This window comes from Thamnophis sirtalis, unplaced genomic scaffold (genome assembly GCF_051295495.1).
Source record: "Thamnophis sirtalis isolate CommonGarterSnake01/CBP01778 unplaced genomic scaffold, rThaSir2_p1.2 scaffold_1, whole genome shotgun sequence".
Taxonomy (NCBI): domain Eukaryota; kingdom Metazoa; phylum Chordata; class Lepidosauria; order Squamata; family Natricidae; genus Thamnophis; species Thamnophis sirtalis.
Genome location: NW_028261381.1, coordinates 71,919,070 through 71,933,407, shown reverse-complemented (window position 1 = coordinate 71,933,407; position 14,338 = coordinate 71,919,070). Strand labels below are relative to the sequence as shown.

The 14,338-nt window shown below is 41.3% G+C and overlaps 1 protein-coding gene across 1 annotated transcript in view; it reads right to left on the bottom strand.

The window, feature by feature from the left end:
- The window catches only part of LOC106548159 (ras-related and estrogen-regulated growth inhibitor), a 35,135-nt gene extending 34,517 nt beyond the window's left edge, over positions 1-618 (bottom strand). Inside the window, exon 1 of the mRNA XM_014065480.2 lies at positions 404-618. Coding sequence (XP_013920955.1) covers positions 404-500 — 97 coding nt within the window. The 5' untranslated portion in view covers positions 501-618. The remainder of the gene's footprint in view (positions 1-403) is intronic.
- Positions 619-14,338: the final 13,720 nt, after the last annotated feature.

The following is a 14,338-nucleotide window of genomic DNA, read 5'->3' as shown; positions in this document are numbered from 1 at the left end:
CGTTCTCCCACGGGTAGCCAGAGTTCAGCGCTTCCTCTCCTTTTCTAACCCCCAAACCGCACCACCCACCCGGCATACTAACTGATCCTTGGACGACCACGCCAAGTACGAAGTTTTCGCTTTGAAAAAAATCTCCGAATAAATTGGCGATGGGAAGTGGCTTCCCGCTGGTAAGGTCAAATATGCTACGGCGGAGCAGTTCCACTTTTGACAGGACAGGAGACAGCGATTTCTCCCGAGGGGAGACGAAGGGAGAGAGAACCGCAGGACTTTGGTAACTGACGCCTCGACCTGGAGGGCAGAGGCGGGTTACCTGACTTTTGGGAAGGAAGCATCGGGATTTGAATAGGGAAACAGCACGGCAGCTCCAGACTTTCCCGCCCCCGAAGGTAAGGATGGGTACCTGTTTTGCCCACGGCGCCTTGCCCCAGCACCACCAGCCGGAGAGTCCGCGCGGGGGTCAAACTGACGGCTCTGCGCAGCGGCCGCGGGAAACTCATGGCGAGGCCGGCGCTCGACGGCGCGCAAGACGCTTGAGGGGATACCGCTGCTCACTGCCACCGGGAACCCCATGCACAACCTGGACTCCAGCTCACGCCACTCGGCAGCCGGGCGTCAACGGCTGTGTGTGTTTGTGTGTGTGAGGGGGGGGGGGGTGAAGCTCCGCCCAGGAGGGGCTGGTCAGAACCGTCGGCTCCTCCTGGGATCGCGTAACCAGTTCTGGGGCCGCCGACCCCGCCCATCGCCCGCGAGAGTGGCTTCGGCGCACAAAAAAGGGGGAAGCCTGGGCCGTCGGGCAAGCCTCGGCTAAGTCTTAAACTCACTCGCGACGGCAAGCTGGTACCAGCTGCGTCCTCAGCCGCTGCCTCAGGGTGGGGTGGGGGCTCTAGGCATTAATTAAGGGGGGGGCATGAACTCCGCACAAAGCGAGGTTGCTGCCGCTGCTGCTGCCCCGCGTGGCTCTGAGGCGCTCCCGGTGGGTTCGAGCGTCTGTGGACACAATTACCTCAAAGGTGGTTCCCCCCCCCCCAAAAAAAAAGTCACTGGATTGCCTTTTTGGCCTCGATGGAAGACGTTTCGCTTCTCATCCAAGAAGCTTCATCGGAGCCGATGAAACTTTTTGGATAAGAAGCGAAACGTCTTCAGTCGAAACAAAACTAAACTAAACCTTGTCCAGTGGCCTTTTGAAAAAGCACCTTTGGTCCGAGCGCATCCAAGAACTGATCGAAACGCACACTCTCGAGTCTCTACCCTAAGCTGAAATCTGTCAGGGTTGAGACAACAGGGACTGCAGCCATGACTACCGAGTTTATAATTGCACTTCTCTGGAGGGCGGCAAGTCAAGTAGGGGAGATGCCTTATTTCATCCTGTCTCCTATTATCCAATTTAAATGAAAGATTGGGAGTATGTACCGTACCGTGCTCTTACGGTTGGCTTAGCCATGATTGATTGAATAAACTACATTTGGTTGGGGTGTATAAGACGCTAACTCATCATTTATGGTTTGCATGATATCTGCTTGCCAGATCTCCCACAATTGGTTGTTTTTGTGGTGGTTACTAATAACTGGAATTAATAACACACACCATCTTCTCCAGAAGACTAAAGTTTACAGAATGTCCAACCAAGGCAACAATCGTGTGAGATCTGAAAGGCATTATGCTATGAGCCTTCATATTGTTTAAGTCTTCATATTGTTTGCCCAGGCAGCTGGGCAAAAATCAAGGGAGTAAGCCAACACAGTTTTCAGTAAATTTGCTGGGGGATATAAATGCAGCTTGAAAAGTGTGATAGGCATTTCCTGGCCACCTTTATAATGAGCTCATTAAGGTGGCGTCTCTTTGAATACCTTGAAAAGCTTCTTCCCAGACTTCACTCCACCTGCACTAATTTGTTGTTTTTGTGATAAACTGCCAAGTGGTTTGCCCACTCTCTTCCATATTGTACCAGTGTTTCCATTCTTCCCAAAAAATCTTACACATATGTGATAGTTGAATATCAGAGCTTTTGATCTATAAACATGTGTATACATGTACCATTGCAAGAACTCATGCTTAACACTTGGTGATTATATTAGTATGATTGTTTGTGTAAGAGCGTTTTTGCCATTTTTTTTCTGGGATTTTTACAATTTCCCACTCCTGCATCCAACTTGAAATGGTTTGACTCATTCAAACAAATTCAAGGTTGGATGCAGGATGCAATTGTTTGACTCTTTATCACTCATTCAAGTGCTAATCAAATCCAACCCTGCTTAGCTGATTTCAAGATCAGCCAACAATTACTAGGGAATTTGCCCATTGTGACATACACACCATTGCCTATTTATAGGTGAAGGTAAAACATGAAGAGCTTAGGTAGATAAAATCTGAGAAATTATCTTTTTCTATGTCTTTAACAGCTGGGTGGCAACTTCTGGCACATAAATACAGGGATGGATGAGATCCTTTAAAGGTCAAATTCCTATCTATCATTGACCAAATCTAGAGAAAAAATAGACAACTTTATCTGGTTGTGTGCTTCAACAGAATATTTTAATTGCCTTTACTGTAATATAAAATATTCGTTTGAGTAAAATCTCATATAACTTTAAAGAGATCCTGTATATTTCAACTAAGTAAAGTAATCTGGAACAAAACAATTCTGCTTCTTGCTGGATGATGAATTTATCATCAATTTATCATTTCCATAGTGCTGGTTATTGTCTCCAACTATTCAAGAAATCCTTCCTTCTTTTGCATGGGACCCAGATGCTCTAAAAGATGGAAATTCACTGGATGTTGAGCAAATTGCTTGCAGTGGAAAATGTAAACGATGAGAGGAAATGCCAGGCTATTTCCCAAGGGTGTTTAAACAACTGTCCCATGAAGAAACTCCATATTATTCAATGGGACCACAACATTTTCCAAGTGAAGACTGAATAGACAATTGTGAAGGAACTAATAGGACCAATTTGGTGTGTTCTTGCATCAAGATACGAAAGACCCAAGTTTCTTTTAAACCTCTTTAAAAGGAGTACAATGTGATAATTGCTAATTCAAGAGATTATGCTAGCAAATAACTAAGTAGCTAATTTCAGAACATTTTAAAAACTGTAGTATTGCAAGTCACTAAGCCAATGATAGGGGACAAGGTGGCTCACTGGCTAAGATGCTGAGTTTGTCGATCAAAAAGGTCGGCAGTTCAGTGGTTCGAATCCCTAGTGCCATGTAATAGAGTGAGCTCCCGTTACTTGTCCCAGCTTCTGTCAACCTAACAGTTCGAAAGCAAGTAAAAATGCAAGTAGAAAAATAGGAACCACCTTTGGTGGGAAGGTAACAGCATTCTGTGCAACTTCGGCATTTAGTCATGCCAGTCACATGACCACGGAGATGTCTTTGGACAGTGCTGATTTTCGGCTTTGTAAGAGAGATGAGCACCGGCCCCTAGAGTCAGGAACAACTAGCACATATGCGTGAGGGGAACCTTTACCTTTTTCTCTGGAGAGCCAGGGATGGAGGCTATGCCTCCATCTTGGTTCTCCTCGACCTCTCGGCGGCTTTCGATACCATCGACCATGGTATCCTTCTGCGACGACTGCGGGAGGTGGGGGTGGGAGGCACTGTTTTGCAGTGGTTCTCCTCCTACCTCTCGGACAGGTCGCAGTCGGTGTTGGTCGGGGGTCAGAGATCGACCACGAGGCCCCTATCATATGGGGTGCCGCAAGGGTCGGTCCTGTTCCCCGTACTATTTAACATCTACATGAAACCGCTGGGCGAGATCATTCGGAGGCACGGGATAAGATACCACCAATATGCGGACGATACGCAGCTGTATCTGTCCGCCCCGTGCCAACTCAATGAAGCGGTGGACGTGATGAACCGGGGTCTTGAAGCCGTTAGGGACTGGATGCGGGCTAACAAGCTTGTACTCAACCCAGAAAAGACCGAGTGGCTGTTGTGTTTCCCTCCCAAAAATTTGGTTAGTGTTCCAACGCTCAGGCTGGGGGGTCAAAATTTACACCCCTCAGACAGGGTTCGCAACTTGGGAGTCCTCCTGGATACACAGCTGACCTTTGATCACCACCTGTCGGCTGTGACCAGGGGGGCATTTGCCCAGGTTCGCCTGGTGCGCCAGTTGCGACCCTACCTGAATCGGGAGGCTCTCACAACAGTCACTCGCGCCCTCGTGACCTCTAGGCTGGAATACTGCAACGTGCTCTACATGGGGCTGCCCTTGAAGAGCATCCGGCGGCTTCAGCTAGTCCAGAATGCGGCCGCGTGAGTGATCGTGGGTGCACCTCGGTTCGCCCACATAACACCTATCCTCCGCGAGCTGCACTGGCTACCTGTTGATCTCCGTGTGCGCTTCAAGGTGCTTCTTACTACCTATAAAGCCCTTCATGGTAGTGGATCTGCGTACTTGGGAGACCGCCTCCTGCCAATTACCTCCTCTCGACCCATAAGATCCCACAGATTAGGCCTCCTCCGAGTGCCATCTGCCAGCCAGTGCCGGCTGGCAACTACGCGGAGGAGAGCCTTTTCTGTGGCAGCTCCAACCCTCTGGAACGATCTCCCCGTGGGGATTCGTACCCTCACCACCCTTCAGACCTTCCGCACAGCCCTCAAGATCTGGCTATCCCGCCAGGCCTGGGGGTAAAGATCATAGTTTGCCCCCGCCCGAATGTTGAATGAATGTTGTTTGATCTTAACTACATACTGTATTTTTATGTTATTGTACGTCTTCCCCTCCCATAAGTTGTTAGCCGCCCTGAGTCCCCTCAGGGAAAAGGGCGGCCTATAAATAAACGCAACTGAACTGAACTGAACTGAACTTTTAAAGCCAGTGATAAATAGCTAAATGTAGCTCACCAACTTATCTTATCTTATGTAGTGCATAGATCTTTGCAGAGATCTTTGCATGATGAGATTGACATTTTCAGTCTTCTCTCTCTTTTTTGGGGAGGAATGGCAGGTTAAGAGACAAAATACATACCTTACATTTTTCAGGTCAAGCATTCTTTTGATATATTTTGAATATTTTTCCCCCAAACAGTTTCTTTCACTGTTTTGAGAATGCAGTTTCAGCATGCTGCACACATCTTGGTTTGACTCACATATTGATAGAAGGTCCTGAACTAGGCTAATGAAAATTAATTTAGACTTTCTTAGTATCTCACCAAACTGTTGATGCTCTTTAATTATAAAACTTATAGATGGTGACAAAACTTAGCTGAACTTGCATGATTTTGAAAAAGCTAACTAGATTGGATCAGTTTAGTATATGATGAGAGAACCACCAGAAAAATAATATAAGCTAATGGGAAGTTAACAAAAGCTCCAGAAAAAAGCTATGGAAAAATTGTTTTTGTACTGTTGCCAACTCTGATTTCTGATATTCCAGCTTTTATCAGACAACTGCTCTGCTTATTCATGGATTTTGGTTTTGGCAGATCCGTGCACACGTGGCTCACCGATCTGCAGTGGCAAATTTTCCCATTATTTCTCTGTGTGCAAAATAGCTGTCTTTTGATCAGTTGCACTTCTGCCTTTTGCCTGCAAGACTCTTAAAAGACACTGGCTATAAAAAGGCCTTACTGCTTTCATAATCTACAACAGGAAGGATAAGCTTTTACCCCACAAAACTAATGGGACTTCGCCCCCTGATAAACAGCAGGATTTACTGCTAAACAAAAAAGTCCCTGGACAAATTTTGGTCCAGCTTTCCTGCCTGCTAGATCCTGTCATCCAACTAAAATAACTAGAGACCTAAATACAAAGCTCTGTTTCTTAGACATTTTGATAGATTATACAAGCTGAGAGTTTTCTGTGATGAAGAATGATCAAGAGACAAACATTGTATCATAGCAAATATTCTAAGTTCCCAAACTGAAAACTCGGTTCTTGTTCATATCAATTCTCTAACATGTTTTGATTCTGTTTCAGGAGGAAGACAGAAAGCATATGTTCATTTTTAATTGCATTTTTCTGCCATTCCTAAATTAGTTGAGGGGAATGCCAATCTGTTCTAATAACCCTAATTTATGTGCTAATCATGTATTGGTAATACATCATTTTTAAAAAAATACAAAAAAAATATTTCCTTTTTCTGGCAATTTGTTAAGCTCTCCCAAGAGCCCAATGGGCAAAATCAGAAATTAATTTCTAAAGAGAAAGATAACAGATGCCATCTTATCAAAAATCTGTATGAAAAGATAACTAACTACATGATAAACTAAAAATAGGTTGCATTATGCCTAATGAGGAATTCTGTTTCCACTTACTCAGAGGTCACTACAGTTGGGTCATCAAATGAAATATTTGTGTGGTTTGGGATTACAATTTATGAGGTCCCATCAAAATAGATTGTAAATTGGCTGTTTTTTAAAAGAAAAAAAAACTATTACTGACAATTTCATCCACCTTGGTTGAAAACTATTATAAGGATCCATTTCCTTTTATATCACTAGCTTATGAATGCCAAGCTACATTTCCTAATACTTTTTTCTTCTGATGATGTGTACTGTGGGTGCAACTCCATAGCTGGTACTATGGTTCGTCGCACAGTCAGATGTTCAGACTGGATTTGGCATTTTTATCAAGTCCTTCCCAAGGACCTGAGCTAGGCAGATGTTGAGGTTTTGTGGTGCGTCACAGGATATAAGCTGTTCTGAGTAAAGCCGCCTTTTGCAATTGACTGATGGTGAATTTGTCAATGCCAATGATGTTCAAGTGGTGCTCCAGTTGTTTTGGGATGGCACTCAAAGCACCTATAACTTTTTAACAATGTGTATATTATTAATATTGTTATTATTGCCCTACTGCATCAATAATATGTTCCTCCTGATCAGGAACCTTAGAATTAGCAAAACATTTCAGGTACCCTCCTACCATCCTGGCAGTTAGAGTTGGATATGGTTTCTTGCAGGCAGCTACAAAAGACACTACCAAAAATAGTAGAATAAACACGCTTGACTGGGCACCATAACTTCATGACTCTTATAAATGAAGCAAGAGTTTCATAATTCTACCTCCGAGGCATTTTCCTCCGCTTCTTTTCTTGCAATATAGTCTTTTTTTCTGTGGAGTCTGGCTCTAACCATATAACATAGACTGTTTACACAGCAGCACTTAGTAGTGAGATCACACTTGCTTTAACAACTATTCCCCTGTTCTTTCCATGCATGTAGCCTGCTATTTTCTGCAGATGTTCTATAGAGGGTTTAATCAACAGCAAGCACAAATTTTGTTGTCTATCCTTATAACAGGCTGAAAGACAGATCTCAAAACCCATATGCAGTGCCCTTGACCTTCCATTCAGCTAACTGTGAATGTGCCACATTCACACGTACAAATGGACCAATCACCCGAGATTGGAATCAGATTTATTTGTGCTTTAGTCCCATTCAAAACATGAATCGTACCTAGGTGAATAATGCCTAACATAAGACAGTTGACTTCAATAGCCTTCTAATTATGCCTCCAGATTTCCAGGCACAATGGTTGAAAATCAGTGGCAGTTTACCCCACAATCATTTTAAAGTAAGACACACAGAATGGTGTATTCTAAATCATTCATAATATAGTTTTTTTTAAGGGGGGGCACTTCCCTTCTCAAATAACCTGGGGGGGGAGAAACTTTTCAGAAAATGCTGTTCCCATTTACAAAAGTAGTAAAGTGGAAAAGGTCATCAAACACCAACCTATCATTTCCCCAATAAATATTATAGACCCTGAACATTAAAATTGCTCACCTCATGACCACACCATACTTGCTTAATTTTTTTAAAAAAACCCTAACATATCCTGGGAACCCAAAAGAGACTGCCTGTCTGCTTTATGTTTCCAGTCCTGCCAATGAATGTCTGTTGGCAGATTGGTGAGAATGTTACTTTGCAGCAACAGGCATGAAAAGACCATCTGAGTTCCTGAGACGCAGGGATGCCATCAAGAGAAACAATGGTTCTCAGTTTGCCTTTTAAGTCTTTTCTGGGGGAAAACATCAGCAATTCTATTAAAATGCAGGAAGGCAGATGCTAGGCGACTCCCTAGGGCAAATAGACAGTTGGTTTAGCCACACTTCTAGAAAGCTCAGCAAGTTCATTCCCATTTGGAAAAGAGAGCTGCAAGATCTCTCCATCTAAGTACATTGTGTTAACTGTTCACCCTCTCCCTTTCTCCTCCCCTTCCCCTGACAGAACAGAATCTAAGCCTCTGAATATCAAGACCATATATGATTGCAATTGCTGCTTATTTTGGGTGATTTAATTTATTCTTGTTCCACATCTTCAACATGCTGTTTATCATGTAACTTTTGCTAAGGGCTTTCTTGTGATGCTTTAAGTCAAGCTAAAACAAAACTTGCCGTTCCATCAATGTTCAGTCTTGTTTTACTGCTAGATGAGCTTTTTCTGTTTTGTCAAGCCTTTTGATAAAGAGCTGGCATGGCAATATATTCTTACAGGTGGTATTTCTAACACACCTTCTTTTTAATTGCATCATTGGTTTATCCTGGTTTTCTGCCCCTCCTTAAATCAAGTATTAAACTTGAAAAAAAGAAAATTAGTACTGTAATAGTTAACAATGAAAACTCAATTGAACTAATAGTACCATGTTTCACATATATTACAGAGTTCAATTTGTTAAACAAACCATAATTATTTGGGCTTGCATATATTAAACCATAGCACATGATTTACATATAATTGCTGCATTCGCACAGTGTAATAAATATGTTGAAACAAGCCATAATGTGTCCTGGGTGCTTGGACATAAAGTAATATTTTAACTCTGTCCACTGCTCTATCATCTTGTTGTTTATTAAATTTTATGTAAAGTATTAATAAAAATGCATTTACTTCTGAGTCCATCTTTTCTCCATTTGCAAATGTTTGATGTCCCTGAGCAGAACCCAACTTTTTTTGGATGGAACCTTGCTTGTTCCAAGAATATACTAACCCTCCATATTGCAATGTATACATATAGTCATGTATTTTGTTCCTTTTTCAATGCTTGAAAAACAAGAGCCAGAATTCCACACCCAGTTTAACTGTAGGGTTACTGGAGGTGATTAAGGTATTTTTGTTTTTTGTTTTTTTTAAAAAACGTTTAATGTTAAGTATTTTTCCCTTAAATTCTGCCAGTGCCCTGCCCTTCTAACCCCTGGGCTATATTTTAAATCATTATTATAAGTATGAATTACCCAAACAACTTAGTCATTTTCAATTCACTTGTAGTTTATGTTTCTCAGCTAATAGAACTTCTTGCCCTTTTATCACTGGGAATAAATGAAGTAGCTGTTTATCCCAGTAGAACATAATTTACTGGCTTGGATGAGTACGTAACATGTTGCATGAAACTTGCATGCAGTCAATAATGCCATTTTAGTTCCCTATTTTTGAAGAGAAAATATTCAGAACTGCTGACATCCAGATTTATTGATCGTCATTTACTTTGTAACCTCAAGACTAGACCACTATATTGCACACAAAGCTCTCTTTGATGAATGTTTGGAGCAGCGAGCTTGTTTCTTGACTATGAATGGATAAGTACAACTAGCACTCCGGGTTTGAAACTAATTTTTTCCCACATACTGTTGGGCTTTCCACTGCTCTATACCTTCGTTAGAGAGCACAGGCTTTGTGCACAGAATTGGCCATCTGCTCACTTGAAATGTTAAGGAAACACTGAGGAACAGGTTGAGCACTGAGATATACCTACTTACGGGGGTGAAATCCACTTACCTTTGCTATTGATTTGGTAGCAATGTGATAGAGTGCGTGCATGTTTGCGCACTCACTAGCTTCACTCACACTCCACTTCCAGGCATGCACAAGACCTTCTGCGCATGCTCAGAGGCTAAAAAACGGATGTGATGATGTCCGGGCGGATGGGCAGAGCCTTCTACCGAGCGCGTCTGCAAAGGTAAGTGAACAGCGATGGGGGAAAATCCACTGTGCCACACGATTTAGATTACCTATAAAGCAGGAAATCCTGCTTTCTAGCTAATATAAATCACGTGTCACAGCTGATCGTTGGAAAAACTGTTTCACCCAAACCAGTAGCATTTTTTTTTACTATCAGTTCAGGTGAACCAGTAGCATTTTTTTTTACTATCAGTTCAGGTGAACCAGTAGCATTTTTTTTACTACTGGTTCGGGTGAACTGGTCCGAACCAGTAGCATTTCACCCCTGCCTAATTAGTATACTGCATGACTTCTTACCTTGGAAGAAAAAGAATACATAGTGGTTTAGAAGAGAGATCGTAGTATATTAGTAGACTATTTGCAGAACATTCAGATATAAAAAGCTCCAGGTCCAGGATAGACTTATACACAAGCTTTATTTTCCCAATAATATTTTGGTTCATCCTAATTCGTTTTAATTTTTTGATATGTTATCTGGCTGAAAGGCGGGTTCAGAACAATTATAGGAAAAAGTTGTTGTGGTGTAAAGTGTGGATAGAATCTGATAGAAAGATGGATGGGGAAAAAAGGTTGGCAAGAGCATCCTGGGTAACTCTGTTCTGGTTCCATAGTTGGGAACTATTTTGGTAACCCTGTGCATGTTTACATTTTTATTCAATTTAGTAAATTGAATATCAATTAACACAAGAAACAGAAATGTTTTGTAGCGTACAGGAAAGTAAACAAAAAGGACATCTGTTCCAAAACACTAAAATCGTGAAGTTGGAAAATGTATTCTGAAACCAGGGAGCCAGAACTGGCAACACACATCTCTACAATTGTTAAAACTGTGTTATCATACTGATAAGACACCCAACCTAACCCTTTCAATCTGCTACTCTCCACAATTGTGTTACAGTACCCTTCATCTCAGCAGCAGCAGATGAAAAGAGAAAGGGCTGGAGCTTTAAGGGCTGTGGTGGTACAGTGGTTAGAATGCAGTATTGCAGGATCATTCTGTCCACTGCCAGGAGTTCGATCCTGACTGGCTCAAGGTTGACTCAGCCTTCCATCCATTTGAGGTTGGTAAAATGAGGACCCAGATTGTTGTGGGCAATAGGCTGACACTGCAAACCTCTCAAAGTGTCAAGCACTATGGAGCAGTAAATAGTCAAAGTGTGATTGCTATTGAGTTAGGAGCTTAGGGCCACTTATCTGAAAATAAGCCACTCAAAAACCTAGCTGATGTCCCTGCCTATTTCAGGATGGAAGATTTGGTGGCTGCTGTGCTTAAGGAAAGAGAAGTTCTAGAGACAAGCTGCCACCACATAATTTAATGATACACAGAAAGAACGGATAATTAAATACCTTATTAATGCTATTATCCATTATTGTGGACTGTAGGTTGCCCATAAATCTTATAATTATTCTTAGAAAGCAGTTCTCCTTAATTTGAGCTATGATTATCTTAAGCTCCTGAGCAACCAGATATTTTTTTCTTAAAAGTCTCTGAGGCAGAATAACTTTTAATTAACCCTTGCTTACATTCATTGCTTGCAGATTTTTGATAGCAAAAGCAAAAGAATCTAACACAAAAGAACATTCAATAAAAATTGAATGGAAACCATTATTTGTCTAAAAATGTACAGTCAACTTCGAGCAGAAATTAAATACAAAATACATCCTGATCCAACTGAGTCAAATATTGATGACTTTGGCAAATTCTTAGAAAAATCCAAAGGGAGCCCCTGCATTTTCATCAGTCTTGCAGTCTGCCAGATTTCCTTTTCATTGCTTTCCTCAACACATAACTTGAAATTGAAAGGCAGAATGGTGTAGATAGTATGGAAGGTGATTTGTGGATCTCTCTCTAGTGTCATCTTTCTGCATCCTTTAATACTGGGGTGTCAAACTCGATTTCATTGAGGGCTGCATCAGGGTTGTGTTTGACCTCAGGGGGCTGGGGTGGACATGCTCGGTTTTTGGCTGCGATGGCCTTCTGCAACCTCTGCCAGTAAAAATGGAGCTTGAGAGGACTGTGCGGGCTGCTCCTTTGTTGTTTCCAGATAGGTTCCATGGACCAGACTAAGCATCCCACAGGCCGGATCCAGATCATGAGCTTTGAGTTGAACACTCCTGCTCTAATACAAATCCAAAGATTATAAAGTTTTGCTGCTGAGTAGGAACAAGTGCACTTCCAAATAACAGAACAATGGAACAGGTACTGTGTATGGTCAGAAATCTTAATAAAAAACCATCTGTGTTCACACAATACAATGGCATCCATAGAGAAGAGGGGAGGGGCTATCCTAGCATCATATGATTGATGAAATGATGTGAATTATACCATTTCACTCATTGTGGCTTCTTATGGACACCTATGCATGAGAAACTAAGAATGAATTATGATGAAAGGACTCAGCCACTGAATGTAACCCAGACAATATATGAAATTTTGACTGACTTGGGATTTAATAATCCTCCACTTTTATATTATTGCAAAAACCTTTGTGCTAGTCAATATTTCCTGTTCAGTTTTTTCTGTTAAATTGTAAAGAACACAGAAAAATCCTGGAGTGACTGAATTTTTATAAAGGACCATAGGTAAAGATAAGTTACCAGAAGTCATGATTCTGTCCCGTTGTTAAATTATATCTCATTTGTTTTCCAACTACATACTTGCTGGGAAAAATACCTCAAGCAGCAGAGATGTATGGGTCAAACAGTTCCACTCTACAGCTGCATATCTTTGTGTCTAGAACCAGAAAGCAAGATTAACTTTCTGACTGACCTTTCCATTTTAGTCCAGATAAAGTAAGGATTAATGTAAACAATCAATCTGAGGAACCCTTTTACTTACCTTTTATGAATCTTGATTTCAACTACAACTACATTATTCCATGGTAATCTTTGTTTGGTCCACAGCCCAGGTTCTTACGATGTGGATCTAATGAGAAGTTCATTTGGGGTGCCATGTAAATATAGTCATCTTGATGCTGTTTTATCTCATGTGCTTGGTAGTACAATTTAGTAAGTTTAGGGAAGTGTAGTAAAGAGCCATGGTGGCCCAGTGGTTAGAATGCAGTACTGCAGGCTACTTGTGCTGACTGCCAGCTGCCTGCCAGCTGCCTGCAATTTGGCAGATTGAATCTCACCAGGCTCAAGGTTGATTCAGCCTTCCATCATTCTGAGGTGGGTAAAATGAGGACCCAGATTGTTGGGGGCAATAGGCAGACTCTGTAAACTGCTTAGAGAGGGCTGTAAACACTGTAAGGCAGTATATATCTAAGTGCTATTGCTAAAAATGGGACATGGAGAAAAATAAGCTGATAGATAAAGAGGGCTGGCATTAAAAGCCTCACTAGTAGTTCAGGAAGCCCTCCTCCTTTTGTATTAATTTGTGAACTAAATAGCCTTACACAGAAGTCAGTTGTAGTGATTTAAACATGTTTCCTAATAAGTGTGCAACTCTTTAATGTAGTCTGAGCCTTCTACTGGTAATGTAAGGATATTGATTTTTGTGATTATTTTTATTAATATAGTTAAAATGAGTGAAATAGTATGAACACTGCACAAAAATATCTTTATACAACCTTGGAATCTCTTAATTTGGGATAGATTTGGGGCAACTGGATAGAGCTGAGCTTTTACTGACTGGATGCCCTTCCTGACGCCATGCAGAGTTCACAGCAGATATTCTTTCTTTGCACCCTAGGAGAGAAACATCTGCTGCCACCTAGGACTGAACTCTCAACCTTCTGAGTGGGAGGTATCTTCAGTACTAGGCCACCACACTGCTCATATGAAATACTGCCTAAATATTAATATTCATATCAATTATCACCAATATTATGAGATTAGGAATGAACTGCCCTTTTTAAAAAGCTACCCCTAGCCATGCCTCAAAGTTAAAAACTTTTTCTGTCTTATAAATAAGCATTAATTATTGATCCAGCTAGTATATGCCGTGAGGATAAATTGCTGCAGTATTTTTTCCATTGTTGTTAATCAGGATTGCAACTCACACTCCACCTGCAACTCAATGACATTTGCAGGCTATCAGAACCCAGATTATTGAAATGCATTTTTTGTTTGCAGTTAGTATGGACCCATGATATCCTAGAAAAATAAATTAAAAATAAACCAAGTCTTTTAAAGATATCCTCCAAAACTGTTGTGGGAACAAAAAGTATGAATACAGCATATTTATCATTGTGGTGTCAAATGTTTGTCAAAACAGTGTTTGCTACATTGTAATACTCATTTCAGAGATTTACAAAAGCAGAAGGTGCAAATCCAATTCTACTATTGTCCAGTTATTCTAAGACTGAAACAGATTCACAGATATTTTTCAGAGTTCTAGAGTTATGATTCTCTCTGCATATGTATAACTCTTTATATGTCTCTGAGGAAGTTTATTTTGTTTGTTTGTTTATTCAATTTCTATAGCATCT